Source organism: Adelges cooleyi, unplaced genomic scaffold, assembly GCF_023614345.1.
Source record: "Adelges cooleyi isolate 19-005CV unplaced genomic scaffold, UGA_ACOO_1.1 ACOO_flye_CR_arks_rails_tigmint_CR_PRNA_808, whole genome shotgun sequence".
NCBI lineage: Eukaryota > Metazoa > Arthropoda > Insecta > Hemiptera > Adelgidae > Adelges > Adelges cooleyi.
In genome coordinates this window covers 40,841-54,903 of record NW_026096522.1, presented here as the reverse complement: position 1 = coordinate 54,903, position 14,063 = coordinate 40,841, and the positions used below count along the sequence as shown (strand labels likewise).

The 14,063-nt window shown below is 32.4% G+C and overlaps 1 protein-coding gene across 1 annotated transcript; it reads left to right on the top strand.

The window, feature by feature from the left end:
• Positions 1-9,559: 9,559 nt before the first annotated feature.
• On the top strand, positions 9,560-13,081 carry LOC126846003 (uncharacterized; the record flags this gene model as incomplete). The annotated part of the gene is made up of 8 exons (XM_050585090.1): positions 9,560-9,684; positions 10,018-10,128; positions 10,505-10,615; positions 10,995-11,105; positions 11,642-11,737; positions 12,218-12,328; positions 12,705-12,755; positions 12,998-13,081. Coding segments are annotated over 8 exons (800 nt in total), but the record flags the coding sequence as incomplete, so codon positions are not given.
• Between the last annotated feature and the right edge of the window lie 982 nt (positions 13,082-14,063).

Here is a 14,063-nt window from a genome sequence, read left to right as displayed (position 1 = left end):
ATGTAAAGTTTAGTACCTGTGTGTCGACCTGCAGGATCGGCAAATTTGGTTTTCCAAATTCAATAAGTGAAGTTCTGTCAAGGTTTTTGACTTCGGGCAACACCATGCCAAGACCCGGGTAGGAAATCATATCTACACTGCAGTGCAAATGGCGGCTGTCCATCGTCAAATTCCAACTGACTTGTTCTTCCTTATATAACTTTTGAGAGAGGTATTTTATATTTTAATAGATTTCGGAGAAACTTTTAAGCGCAAAATATTTAAATTTCTATGTAAAGTTTAGTACCTGTGTGTCGACCTGCAGGATCGGCAAATTTGGTTTTCCAAATTCAATAAGTGAAGTTCCGTCAAGGTTTTTGACTTCGGGCAACACCATGTCAAAACCCGGGTAGGAAATTATATCTACACTGCAGTGCAAATGGCGGCTGTCCATCGTCAAATTCCAAATGACTTTATGTAGTCCTGATTGGCTCATTGTTCCAACCAACACAACGACCATCAACACAAAAACCGTAAAATACAGGTTATACATATTGTATTAGCTGTAAGAAATCCTTCGAAACAGGAAAAATTAGCAAAAACGGTTCGGAGAAATATGTTGTTTAACACTGAAATGGTGCGGTGATACAAATGTAATAACAGTTACGTTATAAACAAGCCGTTTTTAATACACATGTACCTATATTAGTAGTATTTGCCAGCATATATAAATATATAGAATGTTTTATTTTAAATAACATCTGTTCTACTTTTTACCGCGAATAGTTTCGAAGTGTATTTTACACTTGTTGTAGGTATAATATGTTAGACCTATCTTCAGACTTATAAAATCTATAGAAATCACTGTGATAGTCTGACAATCAAAAAATTATCATTACATCCTCATTACTGTACACATATTTATTAAGTATACATTAAAGTCGAAATTCTTAATTATTATTAACAATAATAATATATTTTTTTTTTTTCATAGGTCTAATATATTATGATATACTTGTTTAAATCTAACCTAACCAAATTAGTATACTAAGTATTTATATATAAAACGCAGCATTAATGAAAACACATTTATAAGTGCATATTCTACTGCACTTTAGGTACAATGTTAACATTTTTTTTAAGAATATTGTTAAGTGCATTATTATGCATATTATGTCGTTCGTGTACAGTGTATGAACTGTCAGGCTCCAAGTCTAATCTAACATGAAGATGTATTATTATATATTTTCTACGGTGTATCCAACTTGATCTGTACATTGCACACTGGAATAAGACGTATAAAGATAACTCGGATGATAAAACCGAATGACACGTGGCCCATCCGTGATTGACGGGTCGTCGATGATTTACTATGGTAAACGCGAGTATAAGCAAAGACCGGTATCGGGCGCTTTACGGTACGGTTAGGTTACAGGCAGTCATAGTTATATCAGTCAATAGTGCCCGGCCTGAATAATTGTGAAAAAGTCATTACCAAATCAAAAGCTGCCTGGAATAAAATTAATCATAAAAAAAAATGCAAATATTGACTTCCAACAATGTACAAACCGAACGATATTATCATCTCTGTACACCAATAGGTAATAGTAAAGTATAAGCAATTTTTCATAAAAATCTTAATTTATAGCTTCAACTATAGTGTATACAGCAATGAGGATACTTAGTATTGATTGCCATTTTTTTATTTTTTGACTATCACAGTCATTTCTTTAGGAAAATTACAAATGTTTTCCCATCAAAACTGCTTTGCAAATGAACAAGTTTGTGAGGCCAGTATTAACAGTAGATTTTCACAATGTATTGGAAAGAACTTAATAAAAAGAACAAATAAAAAAAAATGGTGTTTTTTTAGTATAAAAAATGTAACGTGTATCGTCCGGTATTGATATTGAATTAAAACAAATGCTATAAATATGGGTCGAATAACTTGTGTGAGTCGAGGAGGCTTTGAAAATCTTAGATTCTCAAATTAGCTCTCATGTTTTCCAGTCTTTACTGAGTTCTTGTATAAGAACCAATATTGCCTGTATCTGGCAATATTAAAGATAGAATATTATACCAGTTTAAATAATACTATCACGTTTTTTTGATAGCGGTGTAAGATCATTAATAAGAACAACCGTGTCTTCGATAATAACTAAACTCTGAAACTACTACACATAAGGGTTTTAAGTGACGCCATTTTGTTTATTCGACGACGACGACTTACGTGTACTTAACTTGCGGTAAGAGCCGATGATGAATCCACAATAATTGAGTCAGTACCGATTTTCAGCATAACCGGTTGTCGGTTAAACATATTTGTGTACAATAAATGTCATGTTTACATATTATTATATTTTACCTTTCTTCTGTTGGCTTTGAAACGATAAGTTTAAAAAAAAAGAAAGTCACTCGTAGCTGATCAACACTTTTAATTAAATCATCTAATCAATTCTGCTTAAAAATAAAAAAGTTTCCTAATGGAGTGAAATTTTAGTGAAATCGTAGAACTTTTTTTTATTTCGTTCATGCATTTTTTCGCGATTTCATATTTAAAAAAAAGCACATATCATTACAGCTATGTTACATACCGATTTTAAATATATTTATGTAGTATGTATAATTAACATATTGTTGTGCACTATTATGTTGTGTAACTGTGTTTTCCGTAGTTCGTCAGATCGCATGTTATATATGTTTGCTTGAGCTGTAAGCTAAATGTGAAGAAATTCAATTAAATACTGTTTAATCAGAATCTTTATTCAGAAAAAAGAACACAGTTTTTTTATGAATTTATTATAAACAAATATATTTATTTTATATTTTGTCCATTGAAAAATATAGTAAATGTACTGTAAAAGTTTAGTTATCCACTTTTGTAATTTACCTACTAATCTATCTTAAATGTTTTCACAAATATGTTTATCATAAATAACATTATACTCACATTGTTATACTGTTAATGGAAACTAGTTTTTTAATTATTTGATAAATAATTGCAATAAGAAAAATATTCAACCCGACCTCCAACAATTATATGCGTTGCATTACAATGGAGCTGTTGTACAAATTAGACTTTTATACAATTATACAAAATCTACTGTTCTCTTCTAAGACCTTTCCCTCGGATCGATTCTATTATAAATTATAGCTGTTACTCGAAATAAAATGTTCATTATAATTTGTTTTTCTAGTAGATTGTGCATCAGTACTTGTTCATTTTTGCGGTTTACTTCGACCTTTGGCAGAGCGAATTTCTTTTTATAGTATTATTTTCAGAAATATTTGGATGAACATAAGAATAGTGATGCGATGCTCACAAATCGACCCTATCGTTTAATATTGTTTTTTTTTTGTTCAAGCGGTTATTGTCAATCAATTAAAATCTTAAACGAAACAATACCGTCTCGCTCGTCGTGTAATCATTTATTGTTTTTGCATATTTTTGCAACGGAAATCTTTGTAAATTAGATTCTTTTTTTTTTTCATCTTCAGCTGTTTGTTACTGCTGCAGATTTATTTTGTAAATTAAAACGCCCAAATTTCCCGGCAACCCATACCGCAGTCGCGACGGTATCCGGATAGTGTGGATAGTGTACATTATATTATAAAACTTGAGTAAAAAAAAAAATTAAACTAAAAACTAAAACTGGTACTTATAGTCCAAATTTCTTTAGTTTAATGTGTTATGTATACATAAGAGTTCTAACTTAAAACAAATTTTCAACAAAAAGGTCCTAAATTACTTCAACATTGTCAATGATGATATTTAACAATCTATTGGTATAATAGAAGCCCAGTGACTCAGATTGACAGATTTTTTTTTTTTTAGGAATTTGTTATCATTATTTACAAATGTTGAGGACATCCATAATAATCATAAATTGACTTCCGAAACAGAGGCATCATTATATTCTGAAACGTATTATCGATTATAAAGTCACAGCTAAACCAATTTAAATTCTTTCACAAAAAGTTCAAATATATTACCAAATGTGGTAAACAGACAACAGTGAACAAAAAAATGTTTTTTTTTTTGGTTTCTATAAATATTATAAGTGTGAAGGAGATCTTTTTTTTTCTTTATTACGATTTTCTGTTCGTAGTACAGAACCAAAGTCACACAGTAATTTCACACTTTATAAATTATGTGTTAAATTTAAATATTAAATATATGTAACGGGGTATCAGAATTGAAGATGTTATAATTATTTTATATAGTTTATTGATTATTCGTCAGAAATGGTGTAATTCTCCTGATGATAGAGGCCTCTTTAATATTTAAATGTGTACAAATAAGTAGGAATGGGTATGTGTATTGATAAAATAATAAAAAAACACGTTTTTGTATTAAACGCAAAAAAATTTAGTTGTCTGCAGTAGACATAACACATGTGTTCGGTGTAAGAACAGCAAGTGTTTTTACCCCGTTGTCGGTAAATATCAATACTAAAAAATGGAGAATGCATAATGGATGGACCAGATTTTTACTTATGCATAATGGAAAATTCATCATACAAATATTTTGTTGAAATATAATTTTACGGCTAACAATCAAAAACATAGATTTAAACCCTAATTTATTCATAAATCTGTTTTTACACAACATTTTTTGAATAATGACACATTCCAATGTCAATTTTATTTTCATGCCAACATAATATATAGGGTGTTTTGGTCCATTGTAAATTATGTATACATTTTAAGGCGATTAAACTAGAAAGATTTTAACACGCGTACTTAAGGTCCATACATAGTATACAGGGTTACTAGCGGAATGTATGTATTTAGATGTTGCACATTTTGTATGTTTAAAATATCAGTTCTTTAAATTCGTTAAAAAAAAAAAAAAAAATAGTGTTATAAAAATGTAGAAATAAAAATAAAAAGATAATAGAAAATGTATGCATGGACTGACTTGTTTTGACAGAACAATGAAAGCCATATAAATGATTATTGTTATTTTTATATTTTGTACTTGCACCAATAGACTTTTAAATAGGTTTAACATGTTTCTTTCAGTTCTTAATAATATTTTAAAAATGATTTTTTTCCCCTCATGTTGATTCATAGGATAAACCCAATACTTAGTTACCTATTGAAACAAAGAGTAAATATAGAATCGGTTTAATTGGTGTTCGTATTCAGTTCAATTGAAGTAAATTAAATTAGGTTGAATGTAAGTTTTGTATTGTAAGTCGTAAAATAATATTTCAATAAAATATTTGTATGATTTTGCCATTACGCATAAATAAAAATCTGGTAAAAATTCGTTGTGCGATCAATTTTTTACTATTATTTACACCGAATACATGTGTTGTGTTAACTTCAGATCCAATTTTTTAATAATTGCTTAAGTGTTTTTAACAACAATTTTACGCAAAATTGTATTACGGATTAGTCATATAACATACGCCTACTCGCACAAAAAAAAAGGATATTTCTGAAAAATTGGCTCTACTTTTTATTTTATAATTGGTAATCAGTGTAGGTTTCCTTGGTAAACGAAAAATATTCTTTGATTATGATAAATTTTTCTCGACAACAAAAAATGTCTGAGTAAAATGTTATTCATTGTTAGTAGGATATCTTTCTGAACAACTTGTCAAAAAGGGCGTTAAAATACACTGGAACATGTTGTCAGAACTAGCTTTTCTGCTTAACTTATCCTTCTCTGGAAGTCAATACAATTTATTAACTTAAAATATCAATTTAAGTTAACTTTTATTTTGTATCTACAAAATGTACTTAACTTAATTCACTATTGAAGAAATTAATTGATAAACGCGCCGGTACCGACGGCTTTTAAACTGCGCCAGTGTATCTAGAATTATCTAGATAATGTCCCTATTATTATGTTTAGTGAAATGTTCTCGAACCACACGTGGGTGTGTGCATTTTGTATTGCCTATTGACTACTTAGAATAGCCAATTGTTTGAAAAATTGATATTGGCCGCCAGTATCAATTTTGTAAAGATATACAAGTTCTTTGGTAACTTAACTAGGTTATGTAGGAAACAATTTTTTGTTTTTATTTTGTTCGTGTAAGGAATATTAAGTTTTAATATTATTAAAACAATTGAACATTTAATTTTTCAAAAACATTGATTTTACTTTCTTTTTCAATGTCGTATGATTTAAACCAATGTTTTTTTTTGACGTTAAATAGTACCATGGAATAATTTGAATTTTTGCAGAAATTTCGATACAAAACTAAACGAGTAAAATAAAATTTTGTTTTGCCTGTTTTGGTTGTGGTGGAATACACTTACTTCCGTTTTCGCTGGGTTGGGTTTTAGTGAGTTCTGTGTATAGAATCTGTCCAAGTTCTCCAGCGCATGTGTGAGTGTCTGTTCCACTTCACTGAAAGTTTTGCCCTGCGCAGTTATCGCTAAATCGTCGGCATACAGGAAACGGCGAGTAGTTTCCATAATGGGCTGGTCATTTGTATAGACACATTAAAGAGTATTGGTTCGACGACACTATCTCGCAGGAGGCCATTTTTTTAATTTATCCATCGGCCTTTTTCGGTCTTGTAGTCTAACACGGCATCTTCTATTGCGACCCGTTGACTCAATTACTCTCGTTAATAGACGAAATCTATTAAAAAAAAAACATTTTTGGATATTTAAAAAGCTCGGAATTTTACCAGATGATTTATAAGCTATCCGAATAGAATAAATAATTAAATTGGCTTTTAGAAATCATTGTTTATTATTAGGTATTGTTGTTATCTATTATTTATAACAGTATTCAGTTATTTTTTGTCAGCAAGTCTCAAGAACTTATCCGTTTGATTGACTTGAAGAATCCAACTGATTTTGCGAAAATATGGAAAAGATGGTGTTAAATTCAGCGCTAGTGGCCGGAGGGTTCGTGGCAGGAGCTGGAACTTACGGCCTGGTGCAATATGCGGTGGGTTGGTGGCGCAGCTCACGATTGACGGTACGTATGAATTAAAAAAATATTTCACTGTCATACTTAAGGAAACGGTCGCACACACAACTCCGCTTGACAATCTTTACGTGTTAAGGTCGGGTCCGAGCCGGGATCTGTCCGGGTGCAAGAAAACGATTATCCATTGAGTTTTTGCGCCACTGCGCCCAAATTACCTTGCTTTACGTAAACTGCGCCCCGTTTATAATTTGGTTTAAAAAAGGTTACATGTTACAAGCTGCGCCCAGCTTCTTATCGTCGGTATGAAATGCAAACAGCGCCCGAATCAATAAAATCGCAGAAATATTAATATTTGGCCTCGGATGAAGATAAACGGACGTCGCTTTCATTAACGCAATCGTGGATTAGACATATCCAACAAAATGGCTCGAGTATTGACTATAACTTATAAACAGTGATATTAAAAAGGGAGGGGGGGGGTTAGTTCAATGCTTAAGCAGAAATATTACTGAACCACCTTCGCCCCTGTATTTAGGTACGAATGTACGAATATATATATATATATATATATATGAATATAATTTACGAGCGTTTTAGGTCGGGTTGAGAACTTTTAATCTGCAAGAGATAAGAGAGATAATTATACATAAGAACATATTATTATAGATTTATTTTTCGGATCTAATTACAAAAAATGTATCTACTATTTGGTATAATAAAATAATAAGTAGTACAAATATTAAGTTTAACATTTAGAGTTTATTAAATTTTATTTTATTAGCAGAAATGCCGTGCAGAAATAATAAAAAAATCTAAACGTATTTTATTATACCTAACATTAATTGATGTTGTCGTACAAAATGGCGCGCGCCCGTCTATCACGTGCGTGCGCTCAAATGGCACCTTCTGATTGGCTGATTGTGTAAACGAAAAACAGCAGCCATTTTCTAACAAGGAGAATTACTTTGAAATGTACACATTTTTTCATATATCTTAAATCGACCTATTTTCTAGCCGCCAGCAAAATCTATATGTGGTGCGGTTGGGCGTGATCGGTCTCAGGAGTGAGGGGTACTGGGTTCAAATCCGGTTCCACTCCCCAAGACTTTTTGCATTTTTTTACAACTTTTTTTCAACTCTTATGGTAATTTATATTGCAAGAAGTCTAAGCACTTATAAAATAATTATATTTTACTACTACAGAGTACATTTTTACCCTTAAAAGTTACCCTCGCGCCAATACGTTTAAAATAAATTTTCATCATCAGACGCTGAACTCTAACAACGCGTTAGTGAGTCCGGGGAACGTTAAGTTGGTGTCGTTCTAGCAGGGTACAGTAAAATTATATTAAATTGGTTTGTTGATTTTTAGGTTAGTCGTTAGATTCGTGTCGGTTTCAAATGTTGTTGATTCATTGTTTGAGGATTGTCGTGCCGGCCACTAGCGTTTGTAATAATTGTTCCTTGCGGAGAAAAACAGGTATGCACAGTATTGAGTCGCTACACTGCTGTTCACCCCAAAAATTGTAGTCCCTATAACTTACAGGCCTCAGAGTGGTCGCGTGGGTAGAACTAAGCTAATACTGTGCGTATCCTGAAAGGTATATATTATTATTTATTTTATACCTGTCTTCATTTAACAACTGGTGTAGAACTGGATCAAAATCTGCTAGTAATTTACTATCACTTTCTCAGTTAGTCTTAACAGTTTTAAATACTGTAACCATGGTTTAACTACAGAGCAATCACTAATATCAGTGTTATTAGGCTGCATATCGATTTTCAGAGAACTACTATAAATATCTACTATTATAAAATCGATAAGAACTGTTTGACAAATAGATAAATATTTAAAAAATTTGATTTTTATAACTGCATTTGTTCTTTAATCAGGACCTAGACTGAAGTATCTAAGTTAGAAATTGTGCCCCAAAATTCATCTTATAGTGCCCTTTTAGCAGGGCGTCGCCCTGCCCGCCCCCCGGTAGTTTCGGCACTGGTAAACAATAAAAATTATTAATTGTACTTCTGCTTTTTTTTTTACTTCAACCTAACAAAAATTACATTCTTTGGTTCTTTTTTGTTTATTCAAGGCGTTTAAAATAGGCTACACGGAGCACATAAAATTGCCTATTTTACAGCCGTTAAGGCACCTGTGTTCAATACTTCCTGTTCTGTGTCGCTAAACTGTTTTATAACATCTCTATTAAGCATCGACAAGCATTAAACAACCTTGGTCAGGCAGTAGATAAATGGCATGCAATATTGATTGAGCTAGCGTTAAGCAAATTGGACAAGTTGACTCTACAACAATGGGAACGGTCGTTGGGCACAACTGATGTAGTTCCATTTTCCCAGTTTGAAATTTTTCTCAACTCTCGTATTAGGTTACTTGACGCGTTTGAAAGTGGTCAGCGAGGACTTGTTGTGTTTAACAGAAAATCCGACGAGCACAAATCTACCGGCTCAAAGAATAAATTGTGTTTATTACTCAAAGTTCTCCCTCACAATGTCCATTATGTCGCGGTGATCACTTGTTTCATCGATGTTACAAGTTCCGGAGCATAAAGGTTTCTAAAAGATATGAAGTAGCAAAGGGATCGCGAGTCTGTTTTAATTGTTTGTCACCTAACCACAATGCAAAGGGTTGTTCGTCAAGCAACTGTCGCACTTGTTCAGCTCGCCATCATACTTTGCTACATTATGATGCAATTAAGCGAACATCAAATGTTCAACCTAAAAAGGAACCAACACAATCCCTAGTTAAAGACTCAACAGAAAATGATCAACCTTCTTCGTCCTTAGTATTATTATTAGTCGACATAAAAATTAGTTGTGTACAGAAATCAGTCATACATTATAAAAATAATGAGGGCAGTAATAGCACAGTGCTGGCGTTACATTGAACTAAAAATATCCTAAATTTCCAGGTTACAGTTTAGTAGCTTTATCTATCACTTCCCTACGTGAAATAAAATTTGTTGACAATTGTACGCCCTATAAGCTGTGGTAGTCTATTACAGTTGTGATAAAAAATAACTTAATATACCAAATCTAGAGTAGAGAAATATGAATACATTGGGTTTTTTTTTTACATATATTTAAATATTGTATTAATTAGTTTTGTTTGCGTTTAGGGAGAGGAACATAATGTGGAACCGCACCCAAATGAACCTATATTAACAACAGAACACAGAGTAGACGAAGACGAAGTCGAAGAGGTCCCACGTGGACCAAAGCCGGATTTGGTAAGTCTAAAATACTAGAAATTGACTATGGCCAAATTTTATTCCCCCTTTTTTACAATCCATAAATGCTTATAGACTAATTTCCTTAAAAGGGTTGGATAATTTTTCTTGCCACTGGCTTTCCTGGTACCACACTTCGTTCTATTGAACTAAAAATATCCTAAATTTACAAGTTACAGACTAGTAGCCTTATCAATCGCTTTCCTACGTGAAATACAATTTTTTACGATTGTACTCCCCATGAGCTGTGGTAGTCTATTACAGTTGTGATAAAAAATAACTAAAAATGCCAAAACTGGAGAAGAAAAATGTAATACCTTGGGTTTTTTTTTACATATATTTAAATATTGTATTAATTAGTTTTGTTTGCGTTTAGGGAGAGGAACATAATGTAGAACCGCACCCAAATGAACCGATATTCACAACAGAACACAGAGTAGACGAAGACGAGGTCGAAGAGGTCCCACGTGGACCAAAGCCGGATTTGGTAAGTCTAAAATACTAGAAATTGACTATGGCCAAATTTTATTCCCCCTTTTTTACAATCCATAAAGGCTTATAGACTAATTTCCTTAAAAGGGTTGGATAATTTTTCTTGCCACTGGCTTTCCTGGTACCACACTTCGTTCTATTGAACTAAAAATATCCTAAATTTACAACTTACAGACTAGTAGCCTTATCAATCGCTTTCCTACGTGAAATATAATTTTTTACGATTGTACTCCCCATGAGCTGTGGTAGTCTATTACAGTTGTGATAAAAAATAACTAAAAATGCCAAAACTGGAGAAGAAAAATGTTAATACCTTGGGTTTTTTTTATAACATATATTTAAATATTGTATTAATTAGTTTTGTTTGCGTTTAGGGAGAGGAACATAATGTAGAACCGCACCCAAATGAACCTATATTAACAACAGAACACAGAGTAGACGAAGAAGAAGTCGAAGAGGTCCCACGTGGACCAAAGCCGGATTTGGTAAGTCTAAATTACTAGAAATTGACTATGGCCAAATTTTATTCACCCTTTTTTACAATCCATAAATGCTTATAGACTAATTTCCTTAAAAGGGTTGGGTAATTTTTTTTTATTTTGTTTTTTAATTGAAGTTTTTGGGGTTTAAAAAATCTGAAAATTAGACCATAGGTAAATTTAAAATATACAATTATATCAACTTTTTCTTTATTTTGTTTTTCAGCAACGTTATATGAATAACAGAGTAACGATAATAATAACAGAACACAGAGTAGACGAGGTGGTCGAAGAGGTCGCACGTGGGCCAAGGCCGGATTTGGTAAGTCTAAAATACTAGAAATTGACTATGGCCAAATTTTTCCCCTCTTTTTTACAATCCATAAATGCTTATTAACTAGTTTCCTTAAAAGAGTTGGATACTTTTCCTTTATTTTGTTTTTTAATTGAAGTTTTTGGGGTTTAAAAAGTCTGAAAATTAGACCACAGGTAAATTTAAAATATACAATTATATCAACTTTTTCTTTATTTTGTTTTTTCAGCCACGTTATATGAATAACAGAGTAACGATATCAATAACAGAACACAGAGTAGACGAGGAGGTCGAAGAGGTCGCACGTGGACCAAGGCCGGATTTGGTAAGTTTAAAATACTAGAAATTGACTATGGCCAAATTTTTTTTTTTGCCTTTTTTTACAATCCATATATGCTTATTACGCAATTAGCGCTCAGTGATACTAGTCGGTCCGTGGTCGTAAGGGACCACCTTTGGGGAGAACCACAAAAGCCAAGGTACGCCCAGCCCATAAACTTATAAACTAATTTCCTTAAAAGGGTCGGATACTTTTTCTTGCACTTGCTTTTCTGTTACCACACTTCGTTCCATTGAACTAACAATATCCTAAATTTACAGGTTACAGTCTAGTAGCCTTATCAATCACTTCCCTACGTGAAATACAATTTTTTACGATTGTGCGCCCCATAAGCTGTGGTAGTCTATTACAGTTGTGATAAAAAATAACTAAATATGCCAAAACTGGAGTAGAGAAATATTAATACCTTGTGGTTTTTTTTACATATATTTAAATGTTGTATTAATTAGTTTTGTTTGCGTTTAGGGAGAGGAGCATAATGTAGAACCGCACCCAAATGAACCTATATTAACAACAGAACACAGAGTAGACGAAGAGAAAGTCGAAGAGGTCCCACGTGGACCAACGCCGGATTTGGTAAGTCTAAAATACTAGAAATTGACTATGGCTAAATTTTCCCCACTTTTTTTACAATCCATAAATGCTTTTAAACTAATTTCCTTAAAAGGTCTGGATACTTTTTTTTGCCACTTGCTTTTCTGTTACCACACTTCGTTCCATTGAACTAAAAATATCCTAAATCTACAGGTTACAGTCTAGTAGCTTTATTAATCGCTTCCCTACGTGAAATAAAATGTTTTACGATTGTACGCCCCATAAGCTGTGGTAGTGTATTACAGTGGTGATAAAAAATAACTAAATATGCCAAAACTGGAGTAGTGTAATATTAACACCTTGGGTTTTTTTTTTCATTTAATTAAATATTGTATTAATTAGTTTTGTTTGCGTTTAGGGAGAGGAACATAATTTGGAACCGCACCCAAATGAACCAAAACCTATTACAGTAAGTCTGAAATACTAGAAATATATTGTATGAACTTAAGCCTTATCGATTGCATCCCTACGTGGAATATAAACTTTTGGCGACTGTTCGCCTTATAAGCTGTGGTACTCACAGCTGGGTACTGTATTACAGTTGTAATATAAAAATAAATATGCTAAAACTGGAGTAGAGAAATATTATTACCTTGTGTTTTTTTGCATATATTTAAATAATGTATTAATTATAGCTTTGTTTGCGTTTAGGGAGAAGAACAGAGAAGAGTTGACATGGAGGACGAAGAGGTCCCACAAGGACCAAGGCCGGATTTGGTAAGTCTAATATACTAGAAGTTTACTATGGCCAATTTTTTTCCCCTCTTTTTATAATCCATAAATGCTTATTAACTAATTTCCTTAAAAGGGTTGGATAATTTTTCTTTATTTTGTTTTTTAATTGAAGTTTTTGGGGTTTAAAAAATCTGAAAATTAGACCACAGGTAAATTTAAAATATACAATTATATCAATTTTTTCTTTATTTTGTTTTTTCAGCGACGTTATATGGAAATGTTGGTTAGAGAAGAGGTAAGTACCAAAAATAAAAATTTGTCGTTTAATGAGATACTATGGGAATACGACCCTAGAATGCATGGACATTTAATCGACTATACTGGAAGATTCATTATGGATAAGACAATCAATTTCTATTAAACTATTTCGAATTTCGTAGTTTTTCAATTGAAAACTTTTGTTTATGTTATTTTACAATATGATGTCGTATTCAAATATGTATCTTTCTGATTTTCTATCAGAGCTCTATCAACTTTTAAAATTTAAATGGTAACATCTATGTATATTTTATTGGCTCTTTTAATTAGTTAAGTGCGGTAAAGTTGTAAAATTCTCCTTCCCCTCTCCATATTTATTAAATATTTATTGTTATTTCAAAAATTTTTAATCAAATTATCGCTTATTTAAAAAGTTTATCAAATATTTATACATGGAACCTGAGTTTTAAGAGTTGATTACACCCTGGAAAGTTGTTAATAAAACAATTTTTTGATAATTTTCAGAGGAGGAAGCATGCTTGTATGAGGTGCAAGGAGTTCGGGCACCTCGGGCACCAGTGCCATCTGCCCTGGGTGGAGTCCAAAGAAAGTCCCGAACATTATGCAAGAAGAATGAGGGGGCGCCGTAGGCGTTAGAGATCACTCTAGTGATCTCAGTACATGCACCGTTCTATACTCTGTTCGCTAAGAGAGCATGCCGGCCAGTGTTGGGAAAAATCGTAATCATAACTACCATTACGTTTATAATCATGAAAATTTTAAG